The sequence below is a fragment of the Osmerus mordax genome, chromosome 3, assembly GCF_038355195.1.
Source record: "Osmerus mordax isolate fOsmMor3 chromosome 3, fOsmMor3.pri, whole genome shotgun sequence".
Classification (NCBI taxonomy): domain Eukaryota; kingdom Metazoa; phylum Chordata; class Actinopteri; order Osmeriformes; family Osmeridae; genus Osmerus; species Osmerus mordax.
Window position 1 is genome coordinate 5,663,066 of NC_090052.1, and position 17,218 is coordinate 5,680,283.

The 17,218-nt window shown below is 42.0% G+C and overlaps 1 protein-coding gene across 3 annotated transcripts; it reads left to right on the forward strand.

Moving 5' to 3' along the window:
- The first annotated feature begins 1,214 nt into the window (after nt 1-1,214).
- On the forward strand, nt 1,215-14,961 carry rnf25 (ring finger protein 25). Of its 3 annotated transcripts, none has more exons than XM_067232494.1 (10): nt 1,215-1,406; nt 2,042-2,113; nt 5,684-5,780; nt 6,283-6,350; nt 6,589-6,658; nt 7,377-7,448; nt 7,685-7,828; nt 8,798-8,887; nt 9,090-9,227; nt 14,109-14,961. In XM_067232494.1, exons 1-10 carry the CDS (start codon nt 1,390-1,392, stop codon nt 14,865-14,867), a joined length of 1,527 nt encoding a protein of 508 aa, XP_067088595.1. In that variant the 5' UTR covers nt 1,215-1,389; the 3' UTR covers nt 14,868-14,961. The 3 variants fall into 3 exon arrangements, with proteins under 3 accessions (XP_067088595.1, XP_067088596.1, XP_067088594.1); XM_067232493.1 differs by having other exon boundaries at nt 1,225-1,348; XM_067232495.1 differs by lacking the exons at nt 8,798-8,887; nt 9,090-9,227 and having other exon boundaries at nt 1,221-1,348.
- Nucleotides 14,962-17,218: the final 2,257 nt, after the last annotated feature.

Genomic DNA, 17,218 nt, shown 5'->3' on the forward strand with positions numbered 1-17,218 from the left:
CTCCGTCGTTGTTCTCGCCAGCCAAAGAAAGCTCAATAGTTATTTTGGTAACAGAAATCTTCTATAATACAGACTTACCATAGCTTACTGTCAACTGTATTTTCAAAAGAAATGCCACGAAATTCACACTGCCTCCAATTTACATATCAGTGTAGTAATGTGGCCTGTGTTTTATATGTTCTACAAAACCAAACGCCTAATAATGGATATAAAGTGATCTAACAAGACTTGGAAATAATGTAATAAATAAAAGATTGAGAAGTGTGTCTAAAATATACTTTATTTAACATTTGCCTTTGACGTTTCCTTATATCTGAAGGAAACGTCTTGTATACTGGCCTAGTTCTGTTAATATGCCCCTTTCAAAGGCAGGGGCATATTAACAGAACTAGGCCAGTATACAAGACGTAAGTGGGGGTGAAACAGTCACTGAGGACCTTCACTGTCCCACAAAAGCAGTCTGGCTTGATGACACGATTAAAATAATAATAATGGGTGTGTTTAACAAAAGCTTCTGAAGGCAAGACTAATCATATTTATATCATTTCTTATTGTGGTTATCAGTTAAAGTATTAATCTTCGTCTTTGCTCCAGATAGACATGTCAACAATCTATGCTCATGCTTCACATAATATAATATTTGCCATCATGTCATGAACGTAAAAACGTTCTTGACAGAAAAATCAAATCTGTTTTAAAATAACGGGAATAAACTATATTAACAACATTTCATGTATGTGTACCAACCATTTGCTAAACTTGCTACAACAGGGCAGGCAACTCAAGCCATTTCTCCCTGTGCTCATTCAATATGGCTCATTCAGCTCCAGGTAAATCCGCTATCGGCCAAAGTGAACTTTTGTGCTCGTGCCCTGTTAGTATCCGCGAGCACATTTGCAGGCAACTTTTATTGACGTAAGCAAATAAATGGGGTGCTAGTTTACCCATTTCGGAATGGTTTCAAACTTAGCAAAAATCAGGAAAAATTATTCTATGAAAAAGCTAGTAGTATGAGCCAGGTTCGAGAATCGAACAAAAATTATTGGGGGAGATAGTTTTGTAAATGTTGACTGGAGTTAATAGAATAAAAACGACCGGAAGAGCCGGAAGTCTAACAAGAAAGCCCTCGCCCCTCGGCTTGAAGCAACGGCCCCGGTGGATGTAGGTGGTATTGCATTTCTTGTTAGACTTCCGGCTAACAATGGCTCTGGTTTCGTGCAGCCGCAGTCCATGTCGAACACACCTAATAACTCTATGGCATAGATATATCTATGGGGGTCTGATCTAGGGCCTACTTCGAGGTGTCTCAGTTAAATATGTCCCCAGCCGGTTTATGGAACCAGCGACGGTACGTAGGTCGCAATTGGCTAGCGTAATGCAACAACGAAAATGGCTGCAAAGAGCGAGTGAGTTTGCTGATCTTAGTGTGTGTTTATTGACATTACATATATTAAGGAAAACGCGCAAGTGATTCACCAAATAAGTATATGATTAGATACATGTTTTCTGACGTTAAAACGTCTGCGACAATTTAAGATAGTTTGCTAGCTAGCTCTAAGTAGATGGTCACATTTGCTAACGCTAACGAGTAACCATAAATATCCTACAGCTAGCTAGACTATATCTTGTAACAATCTGACCACGTATTGCTGGTCAGTGATTTAAGATGTCACTAGCTAGGTACTGTTTGTGTTTGTACGTGTATGTAGCCTTCGTGATCAAGTTTGACATTTGTAACAGGTTAGCTAGTCTAAGCAAAATAACAAAATTGTTTGCTACAAATTCTTAAAAAATCATGCAAGCTTGGTTAGTACTATACTGTAGTGATTGTCCTAGTAAACGATTAATCTATGCTGACCCCACGGTCATGCATGCATGTAAGTTACTGTAGTCACACCTACTTTGTACTTCGCTTCTGTCTGTCAATTCTAGTATGTCAACTCTCAAGGTACCCATCAATTAATGTGTACTGTGAAAGCATTTATATTCAGTCTGTCAGTAAATCTAGCACTACGGATAACAAACGGTGACATCTTTACAGCGTGTTGTCTGAAATTGAGGTGCTTCAGTCAATTTACCTGGAAGAACTGCAGGTTATCAAGAGAGATGACGGGTGAGTAAATATCCCGTACTAACAGGATATTAATACAGGATGTGCAGACATTCAACATAAAATACATTGAAAAATACCGCTGCAGCACAAACGAAAGTTGTAACGGCACAAACAAAGCACAAACGATTGAGACTATTTTGGGTTCATTCGGAATATGTGTGTGTGTGTGTGTGTGGGGGGGGGGGGGGGGGGGGCTGAGTGACCTCAGGATGACCTATAAAACATTCTTTAATATCTAAAAAATGAAAGCAGCACAAACGAAAATAATTGCAGCACAAACGATTGAGACTTTTTTTGACGATGTTTTGAGATGGGTGGGGCCAACTTCACGCAGGTATGAATTGCTACCGAAATAAACACAATTCATTCATAATACTGGGAATATAGTGCTACAGTTGTGGAGACATGTTGTTGCATTGCTTTCTGTTTTGTGCAAAATCGTTAAAAATAATATTTTTACAAGCTAAAACCGCCATTGCCTATTGACATACTTGTAAAGAGCATTCATTAAACCAAGGTAATATACAATACCATTGCTAGCCATCTTAATGCGCACTGCTCTTTCACTAATCAATTTAGAGCAGGGAGTCAGATGGCTGAGCGGTTAGGGAATCGGACTATTAATCAGAAGGTTGCCGGTTCGATTCCGGCTGTGCGAAATTATGTTGTGTCCTTGGGCAAGGCACTTCACCCTACTTGCCTAGGGGGGAATGTCCCTGTACTTACTGTAAGTCGCTCTGGATAAGAGCGTCTGCTAAATCAATGTTTCCCAACCTTTTTTCAGTCATGGCACCTTTAAAAAAGTTTCCAAATTTAGTGGCACCCCCTCCCCCCAAAAAAAAAACATGAAAAGGATTTCACTCTACATATCAGAATTCTCCTGATTGAGGGACTTTTTTTTAACTCTTCCCTCAGTTCTTAAGAGTCGTGCCAAAACCTTGCTGCGTGATAACCATCGAACGGCCGTATGTGATAACAAGCTCTGATGTTCCGCTCCCATTTCCTCGCATAAAATCGAAAATAGATGGCTCTTCAGTGGGCTTGCCTCGATGAAATTAACTAGGCCTATATCTACTGCTCTGTCCAGTACATCAGCGTTCCTTCGGGAGCGTCTTTGCTACCAGTGCCTCCCTATGTAAAAAGCAGTGAGTGGCATTCACATGTGAATGCCACTCACTTCGTACTCCGCGTCATGGCAGCGGCCCCATCAGTACATAAACTGTGACAGTCCTTCCAATTCAACCCCCACTGTTCAACATACTCTGTTGTCACACAATATATTTCTTCTCCCGTTGTTTTGTCAGGCATTGATTTACAAAATAAAAAGGTTTCTCGAATGCTGTCGCCATCTACGAATCGAACATTTGCCAGTAGCTGAGCGTGCGTGCCCACTAATGTCAGTCGACTCATCCAGCTACAAGGAAAATTCGTTGAAGGCAGGGACGGACTGGGAGTAAAGGGTTAAAAGTCTCTGGACTTTTATCCAGACTGGCCCACCAGAACCAGCCCCCGTATACGCCACCACAGCTGCCCTGCCAATGCATCCACATTCTGTGTTTAGTTAGGGAGTTTCACAGTTCTTGCGAGCGTGCACGGTGCGCGAGCGAATTTGGCCTTTATTTGAGCGCAAAATAGTTTTTGAGCTTTATGTAAAATAAACATAGCCGTTTGTCAATTGGTAAAACGTTGTCTTGTGAAGATTATGTCTTTTTGTCTCTTATTTTTCAGCCCCTTACGTTTATTTGCCTGGTTTTCGATCGTTATATAGTCTCTATCTATCCTGCCAAAGCAAATTCCTTGTCTGTGCAAACTTTCATGGCGAATAAATCCCTTTCTGATTCTGATTCTGATTCTATTAGCTGGCTTTCGATCTGTGTCACTGTCGAGTGTAAACGAGACTAAGGGGGTGGAGTAATGGCTGCACAGACGTTCATTTGGAATAGACCAACCGGCCTTGGGGAAATGGGGGACGGCCAACTGTGTCCCTCAATCTTCTGCCGACATTTCATTAGTAGTTAAAAAAAAATTATAAGGCAAGCAGCCCTCCGGCCCAGACGTGTCAGAATCAGAATCAGAATGGGTTTTTATTCGCCATGAAAGTTTGCACAGACAAGGAATTTACTTCGGTAGGAGAGCCTACCTAGGCAGCCAATTTCGGCGCCACTAGAAAGTTACAGCATAACATGAGGAGAGAGGAGGAAAGAAAAAGGCAACACCCAGACAATGCTCCTAGAGGAGTACAGTGTGGGAACAGACAAAAACCTCAGCACATAAGCACAACAACATTTACAAAAACACGATACTTGCAACGAGTGGTGGGGGGGGGGTAGACAAGCAGCATCTGGACCTGCAGCCATGTAGGCGCTGGACACAGAACCGCCAGCCACCCTGGGGAAACAAGCAGGCGAAGGCGTTGGATGGGGGTGGGGTGGTGGTGATATCTGTAGTAGGTGAAAGTTAATGTGTGAGTAAGTCTGGGTTGGCGCCCTCGACCTAGGCCACAATCAGTCCGATTCTCCCTATGCAGATTGTGTTGGCCAGGAGACATCCTTGGTCATGACCCGGGAAGAGACCAAACCACAGATGTCGGTGGGGGGGGGGAAGGGAGGAGCAAGATAGTCTCGCTTCAGCGCTCTCCAGGGGAGTTGTTTTCCAGCAACGACCTTGGCCAGGCCTTGTGCTGGTTACGGGGCCGAAAGAGGATAAGATTTGGGTAGTTGTTTTGACGAGTAGCCGCAACTCAATTTTCGCGTCCACCCTTCAGGAAGGTCTCCAAGTCCTCCATCTTCCTCTGCAGAGCCGCAAACTTATCCCTGTTGTAATCAATGCTGCGTTGTAAGTTCACAGACTGAGCTCCAGCAACTCTGCCCACCGCTTCAATCATATCGGGCAGCCTAACGGGGCTTTTGACGGCTGCAGCCGTTTCCTTGATTTTACGATATACAAAGCCAGCGCCTATTCCAAACAGCAGAAAGCCTGTAATCATGGTTCCGAATATGAAGATGTCTTCAACGTCCTCCACGGAAAGCGCCGTTAGACACACGACACGCCAATCCTCCCACGCGTCCATCGTGTAGCCAGCTGCGAACGTCCCGTCCGGACAGTTGGGTTCCCCCGCACCCGAGCTTCTCTTTGAGAAGATGGTGTCAATAGCATTAAGAGACCAGCTAATTAATTCCATGCTTCTAGTTTCGGAGAGTGATGATGAGAGAGTATCTTGAGACAAGACAAGACACAGCCAAGCAGAGAAGGTCAGGGAGGGGAGGATAGAAAAATGCGACCGCCTTCGTCAAGAGCTAGATTCCCGGTGGTGTCTCACACCACCTGGAATTCTCCCTGTGCTCTCGATGGCCAGTCCGCTACTGGTTGAAGGACTTTTACACGGCACCCCTGCTCTCATCAGACGGCATCCCAGGGTGCCGCGGCACCCCGGTTGGGAAACACTTGGCTAAATGATACAGTGCATAATTGTTCAATGTTCACATTTCTTATGATATAACTGATAGTGGACTGAGTTTGAGTGTGTGACATTATGTGCATACTGACATTGTCCCTTTAACCTATCTGCAGGGGATGGGAGGTGAGCTTGGTCTTATACCCTTCCACAGCTGAAGACTCCCTCTCTCAGTTTGTCCGACTCACCCTAACTTTGAGTTTAGACTCTCAGGTATTCCCATATGACTCCATCACAAAAAACATAATGAGTTCCATTTTCTTACATGAAGCTGATATTGGCCCTTCCTAGGTTGTGGTCTTTACAGATATGAGAACTGTACAGTATTGTCATACAGTACTTTGTTTTGTGTTAACTCATGCTTATTTTGGATAAGACAGTGTGCACTGTGCCACATTATGGAACAGTATTCACAGCATAAGTCTTAGTCCCAGTTTCCCAGTCTTGGATTAAGCCTAGTCCTAAAGTAAGAGAAAAATTCAGTGAAGATCTCCATTGAAAATGTTTTTAGTTCTAGGATTAGGCTTAATCCATGTCTGGGAAACTGGGATTTAGTGTTATGCCAGCCCCATCAGGTTATAACAAGAACACATTTCATATCACTACCCTGGTGGTTGATAATGTTGCTTGCTCATACCACACTGTAATACCACAGCCCCTTGCCAAGTGTGAACCATCCAAATGTTCTAGGCTGATGTCTTTCTTGTCCTGTCAGTACCCATCTTCTCCTCCGTGCATATCCATACATTACCCCAGGGGGCTTTCCGATGACAAGCTGAGAAGGTAACTAAGTTGAATCTTTTGGAATATTTTGCTTTTGGTTAAGTGAATTTTAATAATATCAAATTCAGTTTTAGTCTAGTATGCACAATTTACAATTTGACATCTGTCAATAAAATTGTTTACTGTATTGTAGATTGAAATTGTAATGCTGAGCAACGACTCTATTTGCTCTTAGCTTTCCTATCTGTATGTCCTGTAATTTCATTCATTTCCTGCCCTCCCTCCCTTTCTCTCTCAGTGTGCAAAATTGTCTGCAAACAGAGGCAGAGTCTTGTCTGGGTTCACCTGTGTTATACCAGCTTATTGAGGTGAGTTATTTTACACAGCCTCTTAAAGCTGGTGATGTTGTGGCTTTATGCCACCTTGCTGTTCTTTGTAAAAAGTACATACATGGAATGGGGGGTCATTGTTGTACCAGCAATAAGGTGGCAGCAGAGGTAGTCACAGAGCTGAATCGACATCTGTGTAAAAGGGACAGCCGGCATTGCAGGACTACGGAACGCTGGCGTGCAATAGAAGCACACACAAGGCAGCATTATGATGGCTTTGTTTGGTTCAGTCTAAACAAGCAAAGCTGGCATAATGACTGGTCTTCTTTCCTGCAATATTGTGGGATTTGTATAAAAGGGGCTATAATTTGTGTCATTATCCTGCATACTACCTTTGTGAAGACTAGTATGCTTAGTTTCAGATCAAGTACCAGGGCTGCCAACTTTTCCAAAACATTGGAGTGAGATTTGGTATTTGGTGGGGCCAACCACAATTTTCCTGCAAAGCACCCCTCCCCCCAGGGGATTTTTCAGGGCGCGTCTATGTTGCTTCACTCCGTGAACCTGCGCCTTGTCCGTTACTGTTTATAACGTTAGCAGGGCTACTTGGTTGGCGTTGCCTTTTCAGCATGAGATATACAAGGTGTGGCGTGAGAGCGTGTGAAATGGTTGAAATGCATGTCTCACGGCTAATGCGTGAGAGTTGGCAGCCCTGAAGTACTTTGACGATTTGCTCCCTTAATTTTCTGTATCTCAGAAAGCCAAAGAGATTCTGACTGAGAGCAATATTCCCCATGGGAATTGCGTCATTTGTCTTTATGGATTTAAGGTAAGTTGATGTATCCATCTTAATTGTAGTCATCAAGCCAGTTTGACATCTTCACTTTTAACACTGGATTTTAACTGTATGAGCAAGTAAAAATAAATGCATGTCAAATATGTTCCCTCCCTAATGGGCTGATCTTCATCTTTCTGGGAAGTCCTACAAGCAGCTTTTACCGAAAGTTGACGAACAAAAATATATACCCGTGGTTGGTGTGTATGCTTGCTGGTTTGTTTGACCAGGAAGGGGAAGCGTTCACTAAGACAAGCTGTTACCACTATTTTCACTCCTATTGCTTGGGCCGCTACATCACCTACTCTGAGAACGAGCTCCGAGAGCGGGAGAAGGAGCTGGAGGAAGATAAATCCAGGGAGAAGTTGGACGAGGTGAGTCAACAAGATATCCTGTCTTAGGCCCGTTTCCACTCCTCCAAAACAACCAATCACAAAATTAGTGCGATGTTCAATTTAGTTCCAGTCTTTCTTGCTGTCGAAACAACCTTTGTTGTTGAAATGTTGTTTGCCATGTTTGTTGTTAACCTTTGTTGTTTGTTGTCAAACGTGCTGAAATAACAAAGCAAAATTACTAACAGTAGGCAACTGTAATTTTCATAGTGATTAAACATATTACGAAACACAAAGTACAAAGTTCACAGATTTCCATTGGCTGCGGGAATGTATTCTAAACACGGGGTAGTGTGCATAATAGACACATTAACGACATTGATGAAATATAGGCCTACCGCGTGGCTGTACAATGCGGAGTACTTGTACGCTTTCCATGGTGCTTATTTCCAACCTTGGTACAAAAGACAAATATTCAAATAAAGAAAGTTGTTTTACGCTAGAAACAAGGGCAGCTATGCAGAATTATTATTCAAAAGGACAAATGAAAAGCATTCAGCTCAAAGAAATACAAAGAATCAAGTCTTCATAAACTTTGTGTTGCCCCGGTCATTTGCGTTTCTACTGCTTGTAAGAGCTCATTCTACATTCTGGAAAGAATGTTGACACCGTTTTGCCGCACAATGCTTCACGAGAGGATTGTTTTTTTATTTAATTTTTTACTTTTAGCTCATGAAAAATCTATTATCTCTAATTTTCTAATGTAAGCTGAAAGCCAATGTTGTAAATATTATAGAAATAGTTTGATGCACAGTCTCAGACCTGCACCTGTTGTGATTAAATAGAAGTGGGAGAAGTTCGAGCAAAAGCATCTTCCACCCTCCACTTTGTGAACTACAGTAGTAGGCCAAGCATGGATTACATTTGAAAGATCCGGCCTAGTGGAAGTTGTCTTATAGCAGTTACGTGAAATTGAGCATTCTCCCTTCCTGTTTTTTTTGCCTCTTGTAGGAGCTAACAGTTGTTTGCCCAGTGTGTAGAGAGCCTTTCACTTATGATGTTGACCAACTTCTGATGTCCCCTGCCCCATGCTTTCCAAAGGTGAACCATGAATTACACTTGTACTGTTGTCTGTCTTTGCAGATTCATTGTCCTTTTTTGCAAATGTATGTTGGCAGAAAGTCTTAAAATCTGTATCTTGAACTCAAACACACTGCCTAAGCAACAATAATCACAGCATTCAGCTATTTTGATGAGCTAGTTGTTCAAATTCAAGCTTGTTGACTGGATGTCTTGAAATCAGATGGAGGGAGCAATGCTTGGAGCGGAGTTTCGGAAGAAGTGGCGGGAATATCAGACGCTTTTGGAGCGACAGAAGGCCAAGGGTGGCATTATTGACCCGGAGGCCGAGTCTAACCGCTTCCTCATACATATTAATGAGGTAGGGACACAGATGCTTATGACGTCTCTTTTGTAAGTAAACTTGAAGTTTCTTGTGAGTAAAACTGAAGTCTTATCTTATCACCTGAGGACAAAATTGTTGTCCATCTTCAATAGAACGGTGTGACTAAGTTCAGGTTCTGGGTTTATAAATATTAGACAACCAGCTAATTGGAAAGAGAGTACATTGACGAGAATAATAACCAGTTCAGATACACAATGGTAGTTATAGTCACTCACTGAGGCATGAAGGTCAGTGTGCACAATTTTGTGAAAACAAAACAAAGATAACATGCAGCCAACACTCAGACACATGACTGTAATCAGTACACAATACAAGTTACAGCAGGAACAGAGTTATATGTAAGGGATAATGCCCGACGAGGTGTCCAATATCACCTGATAATGGCCTCCGCGGAAGCAACCGTCCGAAGGGCATTATCCCGCTTATACCATGGTCACTTGCCAATGATTTATAAATTAACATTAATTTATGTTTTCAGGCGTTTTGCAAAAGAAATTTAACGTTAGCCAACTCTGATATTTTATAGTCCGCTCAGCTCATAGACCCAACACCGGCTTTCCCTTGGCTGAGCTATTAGCCGAAAGCTAACATTATGCTAGCAAGATTCAGAGGCAATAACATTGTGTACGGTTGACAAACAGTAAATATAATTTTACAGTATGTTTGACAATAAGATTTGCTAGCTAACCAGCCATGTCACTGTCCCAAAATCAATAACAAGATTTTCACGAACAAAGTATCGGCCATACTAGTACTAGGCTACACTACGGCTGCATGTCACAGAGGGCTTCACATACGCCCATAGACTGCCCCTCAACCAACCTCAACCCTCAAGGAAGACAAGGAAAAACTCCCAGAAAAACTCACTACAGGAGAAAAAATGGAAGAAACCTTAGGAGGAGCAATTCAGTGAGGGATCCCCTCCTCCAGAGACGGTTGGTGAAAGAGAGGAGCAGAACACAGGCTTAACATAGTCATACAGCAGGGAAGTGTCAATGGGTTTTGAAACACCAAAATCCATTGTTCGACTTGGTAGATGTAGGAAGGGACCGGGAAACTCGCTGTTGCCCGTCATGGAGACTGGTTTCCGGTTGGCGACCAGGTCCAGCGTTGGCAGACCGACGACCAGGCAGGTGCTGACAACTCAAACCCCCCACACCACAAGGGATGTGTGTGTGTGGGGGGGGGGGGACAGAGAGGGGAGAGCAGGGATTAGAGAATGCCAGGAGCAGCTAACAGTTACAGTCATATTTAGAATGAGATCCCCACCGGTCAAGTGTGGACTAGTGCAGCAATTTAGCAGAGCAAAAAAGGGTATTTGATGCAGCCCTAGACACTAAGACAGCGCCAGCCCCCCTCGGTTGGAACATGAACTCTGTTCCAGGGGAGAGAACTCTAAAATAAGTTATATTTATATAATAAGGGTGAGAAGGTCCCGTCCCCTGTTGTCACCAACTAATAACGGAAACTATAACAATATACAGTAACAGGTTTACTTTATTTGTCAAATCTAGATGTTACATGTAAAAGTTACATGTGATACACACAAACAAACACACACCCCAGGTTTACATAGAAAGTACATAGACACACTTACATTTAACAGTCATAGAATTGACTAAACAAGAATGTTTATAACCTAATTTTGAATGTCGAAACAGTATCAGCCTCCTTAATTGAGACAGGTAATTTGTTCCAGAGAAAAGGTGCTCTATATGAGAACGCCCTGCCTCCAGCAGTTTTTTTTTCTTAATTTTGGGAACCACCAGATAGCCGGCATCTTGAGATCTAAGTGTCCTTGCGGGGTGATAGGGTGCAAGGAGACCAGAGAGGTAAGGTGGTGCCAATCCATGCAGAGATTTGTAGGTTAGTAATAGACAGGGCTCCAGACTAACTTGTTGCCTTGGTTGCACTGGTGCGCCTAACTTTTTTATTTAGGTGCACCAGCACAAAATTTAGGTGCACCCAAATTTTTCCTTGCGTCGCCACAATTTCAAGGTCACCTTTTTATCACGCTCCATATACATTCATATATATTATGTAAATGATCTTAAACAACAATAAGGTGTAGGTAAATATATTTTTTATTTGAAACACAATCATACTGTATATATATAAAAATATTTTAAGTGCTTCACTGAGCTACCAAACTAAAACATTTTAAGCAAAATAAAACATTTCAAAATAGAAAGTGCTACTGTTTAAAAGTGCTTCCCTGAACTGAGACCTAACATTTCATGGCTCAAAGTCTTATAGCGGGTCCCACCTTGCTGTCGCATGCCCTTCAGATGGCCAACACCTGTAATTTGGCCTTCTTGCCATATGGCCTTGGCTAAATCATCTTGCCACACTCTCCCTAGCATCAAAATCCTAGCTCCATGGGTTAGCTCCAAGGCCCAGCTTCGTAACTCAGGGGTCCGCAATTCATTTTTTACAAGGGGCCACATGAGAAACCTGAAATGAGTTGGAGGGCCTCATCAATTTGCTCACTATTCATTTTCTCCCATTGTAAAAAGCAGTAAAGTATATATTTTGATTAGCTGCTACTGGTTATCAGAAGAATAAGGATATTCTGTAAATATTTATATAAATATTTTAGATTTTGGTGTAGGTCAAATAGGAAAGATTATAGAAGTAATAAACAGTATAAACAACAACAACAACAGTGTTTCATTTTATTTGTAACCAGTTAATCTTCACAAACACTGAAAAGTTGTTTTGCAGTATGTTAAAGATGTGGAATTTATCAACTTTATACAAAAAGCAATACGTTTTTTCAGTTCATTTTGTTCTGTGAGAGAAATCCAGTGGGCTTGAAAAAGTGCATCGAAATCTGTCTGAATGTCTGAGGTGGATATGCGAAGGACAGCTGACAGGTAATGATCAGGGTCTGCAGTTCAACTAGCAAACCATCAGCCCGCGCCCACTGAATCAGTCAAGTTCTTATTATGTCCGCGTTAGTTTTTTTTCTTCACAGCTTTCACTTTGACCTCAATAAACAGATACTTAGAAGTCCATGTCTTGTTAAAAGTTAATCAGTGGCAAAGTTTTTCATTTTCGAGGGCTAACCAACAGCTAACTCCTGTCGGTGAGGTTGCGCAAGCGCACATATGTAAATCGCCTGATCACTGTAGTCTTTCAGGACTACATATTTACTATCGCTCAACACATTTATTTATTTTACATTTTTTTGATTTACCTCACGCGGGCCGGATTGAGACAGCCTGTGGCCGGTTATGGCCCGCGGGCCATACAATGCCCAGGTCTGCTAAACTGACTCTGGTGCTCAGGTAGTAATTTCAATCACACAGCACGGAGCTACAGGAATATCTGGACCACAGCCAATCAGAGGCAAAGACCCGCCCCATCTCTGTCTCTGATTGGTTTAGACCACGATATGATCCAACCATGAGTGTCAGTTCCGTTTTAGGATAACAAACGCTTCGTTTGTGGAGAGACAGCGGGTGCGAGGAGGTTAGGTGCACCGGTGCGACCTAGGAATTTTTTTTGTCGCACCCGTACACATTTTGGTCGCACTCTAGAGCCCTGATAGAACTTTGAAATCATCTCTGGCTTGGATAAGGAGCCAGTGTAAAGAGACAAGAGTAGATGTTATGTGATCGAACTTTCTGGTTCTAGTCAATAGTCTAGCAGCAGCGTTTTGCACCCGCTGTAAATTTTTTAACCCTTGTGCTGCCTTCGGGTCACATGACCCAAAGGTTCATAACGAACCATTGTTATGTTTACCCAATTTTACCCAATACCAAAACAAATAAAAATGATTTTCTTTTAACCTTTGCAATGTGGGGGGGTCTGAGACAGCCCAACGGTTAAAAGAAAATGCTTCACTTTGTCTTTGTATGTGGTAAAGTTGTCGCAATACGATGGTGGGTCACAATGACTGATGGGTCCGAATGACCCGAAGATAACACAAGGGTTAAGTAGGTAATTTGGAGGCCAGAGAACAACACATTGCAGTAGTCCAGTCAGGATGTAACAAATGCATGTATTAGTTTTTCAGCATCATCCTTTGAGAGGAATTTTCGTATTTTGGCTATGTTACGTGGATGGAAAATGCAGTTCTGGTAATTTGCTTAATATGGTACTCAAACAAAAGGTCTGGGTCCATTGTGACTCCTAGATTTTTTACCAGCTGGCTTTGAGAGACTTTGCCGCCATCTAAGTCAAAGGTCAGATTGGATAAATTATTTCTGTATTTTTTAGGACCGAAAATTTGAATCTCTGTTTTAATTAATTATAATTTGACAGTATGTTTAACGACTAGACAGCTATCGAGCCATGTAATTGTCCCCAAATAAAATCTAGATTTTTAAGAAGAAAATAATTGGCCATGTGTAGAGTTGCAGCTACTGTCGTGTTGGCCGCAGCCTGTCTGCAGTATATTGACTAGCGAGGTGAATAGTGAATGGGATGTGAGATGAGCGGTTACGTGACACTGACATACTACATTCAGAAAAGTGAAATTTTTCAAATAGGTTAAAATAAATATTGAAGTCACTCATTGTTGTAAATACAAGTTAGCTTGTTAAAGTCTTTCAAAATTGTAAATGGAGGCTTTGACTCCGTCCCTGTTGTTATGGTTACTTATTTCAGACACTTTGTACAGGCTCATATACTATGTAGGCAGCGGAATAATTTAGAACGGTGAAAATACAGTTTTGCTGCAATTACGTAGTAGGTGTCCATTATCACCCAATAATGGACATCCCTGCAGCCAATCAGAATCGAGTATTCACCCAGACCATGGTATAAGAATTAATAATAGCAATACCTGATCTACAGATTGTGATTAACATAGGAAATCCTTCTCCCACATCCCTTTTTTGTCTTTTACAGCCTGATAGAAGTGATAGCACTGAAGTTGATGTCACCCTGAGCCAATCTCTGCCCTCCCATCTTGCTGCTTTTCCAAATCAAATAAGTGCCACTCAAGATCAGCAGCACTCTGGCCAATCACATCGCAGGAGCGGTCCAGGTCACAGGCGACAGGGTCAATCTAAAGGGTCCAGGAGAGTAGGAAGGGGGAGGCCTCATCATTGGATACCTACTCCTCCCACAGAGCACCTGGAAAAACTCACTCTGTCATCAGTGAAACATGACCACTTCCACAATTCTCCTGCCTATTGTTCTGATGCACCAACAAAAGTAAAGCTTCAGGGTAGCCCAAGCCATCAGAAACCAGGAAACTCACAGCTAACCCAACCAGTGAAGGCAGAAGGGGAGGGCTACGTAGTCCTAAACCAACAAGGAGTTCTGGAATCTGGAAATGGACATTCCAGCACCAAATTAAGCCTAGATGATTCGAAAACCGATGGCCAAAGAGGTGCTCAAAACTCTGAGAGGGGACGTGGGAAGAGATGGGGGCTTCGTTCGGGTCAACAGCCTGGCCAATGGCAGGAGAGGCGTTGCAGAGGAACTGACCAATGGGATGCCCCGGAGGGCCTGTACCACCACCCCTGGGCTGGGCGAGGGGAGAGGAGTAGGGGCAGAGTCAACAGTCCTCGTAGTAGAGAAGGTAGGGCTCGCCAAGGAAACGAGAGAGTCTTTTATCAGAAAGTGATGGAGGGCGAAGTGGGGAGTAAAGGGGTGCTATGACAAAGAGCTGTAACCGTAACCCTAAGGACCTACGAACATATGTATACTAACCTCAATAATCAGCTTGTGTATAAAGTTATACTTCAACAATGAAGTTCACTGTCAAGTCCTTCATTCCATTGCATCACTGTTTTATTGCTTATTCATAACTTTCATGTACACCTTAAGGATAGACAATGACTTTGTGCCAGATATTACAAATATTATGATGTGGTATTTGAAACATCAGCATATCATTTAAGTAAACCTTTGGTTAATCAACAAACATTTGTGCCTTTTCTTTTAAGCTCTCAGGTAAATCTTGTGACAAGGTAGTGAAGTATACATCGACAGGGTTGGTTTAATTGAAGTTAATTTCCTTTTTGTTCCTTTTTTTCTATGCTCTTTTCTGCCTTTCCCTTTTCTGTGAGCCTAATATCTTCCATCCTTCTATGAAGAGTTGTTGTATCAGAGTTCAAGCATCTTTTTTTGTACCTCAACCCAGGCATAACAAAAGCGTGAGAACGGATGCTGTCACTTCTTACTCCTGGTGAGCCATAGACTGCGGTTGTTGCGATCCTGAAGAAGGTGGTAAATGTCTACATACCTCAGAGTTTTAGGAAAGAGCTGCACCTAGGAGGGAGGAAAAATTATTGAAAGATAAAGAAGATCTGTTACATCGTCTCAAGTGAGAGACTGAAGGGGTAATGTTTAGAACAACCAAATGCAAGCCCATACTAAACAGATTGCGTATGGAGCAAAATCAGGGCCAAATGTTTTGTTAATTAAAAAAATTAATCTATAGTTGAAAAACTAAAGCTTGACATTGAAAATGTCAAGTTTTAGTCAAAAAAAAAAAAAAAAACATTTATTCAAACAAATAACTGTACAATTTTTTTTCCCCAGTTTGAATACAATTTCGATTAAATTCTGGAATTATCTTGAATGAATTATTAATTTTCATTTTTCACTTTTATATTTTCACAGTTTCAGATTTCATGTTTTCAGCTAAAAAACTTTTTTTGCGTAGGGGGCGTGGCTTCAACTCAGAGGCGGGAATTATGAGTGACAGCCTACGCGTGGGACACACTGGCTGCGATCTTCTGCGAAGCGCCTGGAAGCGCCGCCTTTTTTCTTTCGGCGCCCATGTTATCAAATGGGACCAACCACACTGGCTGCGAAGCGCCGCGATTGCCTGCGATCTGCAGCGATCGTTTCGGCAGCTGGTCAAATTTTTTCACGAGATGCTTGCGAAATCGGCTGCAGGATGATAAAATACACCATATTAATTGATATATTTGAATAAAAAAACATGTTAAGATTTTACTACATTAATTGTAGACTACGGTGAACATTTGTAAAGTTGACTTTACAATTATTTTATAAAAGTTTATGTAAAGTCTTTATAATTATTTTTTTTATATTACTTTGGAGGCCTACGTACTTTACCAATATTCACCCTATATAAAACCTAACTAATGTTGGTAACGAACGGTCGTTCCATGTGGTTACCCTGATAAAAACGAATGAAAATAAACGGGTTGATCTGTTGAGCCAGCATGCCCGTAGTCGTTTTGTTTGTTTGAGAGAAATGAGTTGTCATGCGTTGCACACAACGCATACAGCTTACTGAGAGAGAACCTCCAAGTCGATTTCTAAAATTAGCGAGAAATTCAAGGAGATGGGCGACATCTAATTAATTGTCGAAGTTGAAAAGCACAGGGAGTTGTATGACCCCCAGCAACAATTTTACAAGGACAATGTAGGCTAGATAAGGATCAATGCTGGGATATAGCCAATGCCATGTTTATGTACCATGTCAGCGTAAAGGAAAGCTCAGAGTAGCTGAAAGGCTTGGTGACCGACGTGGAGAAATGGGTGTCTGGTGTGAACAGCTTTTGCTCAGTCGTAGCCGATCGTGGCGCTGCGTGGTGCTTCCAGGCGCTTCGCAGCCAGTGTGTCCCAGGCGTAAAGGAAAGCTCAGAGTAGCAGAAAGGCTTGGTGACTGGCGCGGAGAAATGTGCATCTGGTGTGAACAGCCTTAAGCCATTCGTAGCTGAGGCTGTCACTCATAATTCCCACCTCTGAGTTGAAGCCACGCCCCCTACGCAAAATCGGGGCCAAAAGTCTGAAACTGAAAAACAGATCTGAAACTCAAAAAAACAAAACTGAAACTCAAAAAAAAGATGAAATGTGAAACTGTGAAAATATAAAAGAAAATTCATAATTTATTCAAAATAATTCCAGAATTTAATCGAAATGGTATTCAACCTGAAAAAAATTGGTACACTTATTTTTTGTTTGAATAAATGGTTTTATTTTACAAGTTTTATACCAAAACTTACATTTTCAATGTCAAGCTTTAGTTTTTC

What these genes read in the sequence shown, in the direction of transcription:
- rnf25 (XM_067232493.1), top strand. Translation starts at nt 1,317, where the DNA reads ATGTCCCCAGCCGGTTTATGGAACCAGCGACG. An exon ending in GGTTTATGGAACCAGCGACG is followed by an intron (nt 1,349 to 2,041) that starts GTACGTAGGTCG and finishes ACATCTTTACAG; the next exon opens with CGTGTTGTCTGAAATTGAGG. An exon ending in CCAGGGAGAAGTTGGACGAG is followed by an intron (nt 7,829 to 8,797) that starts GTGAGTCAACAA and finishes TGCCTCTTGTAG; the next exon opens with GAGCTAACAGTTGTTTGCCC.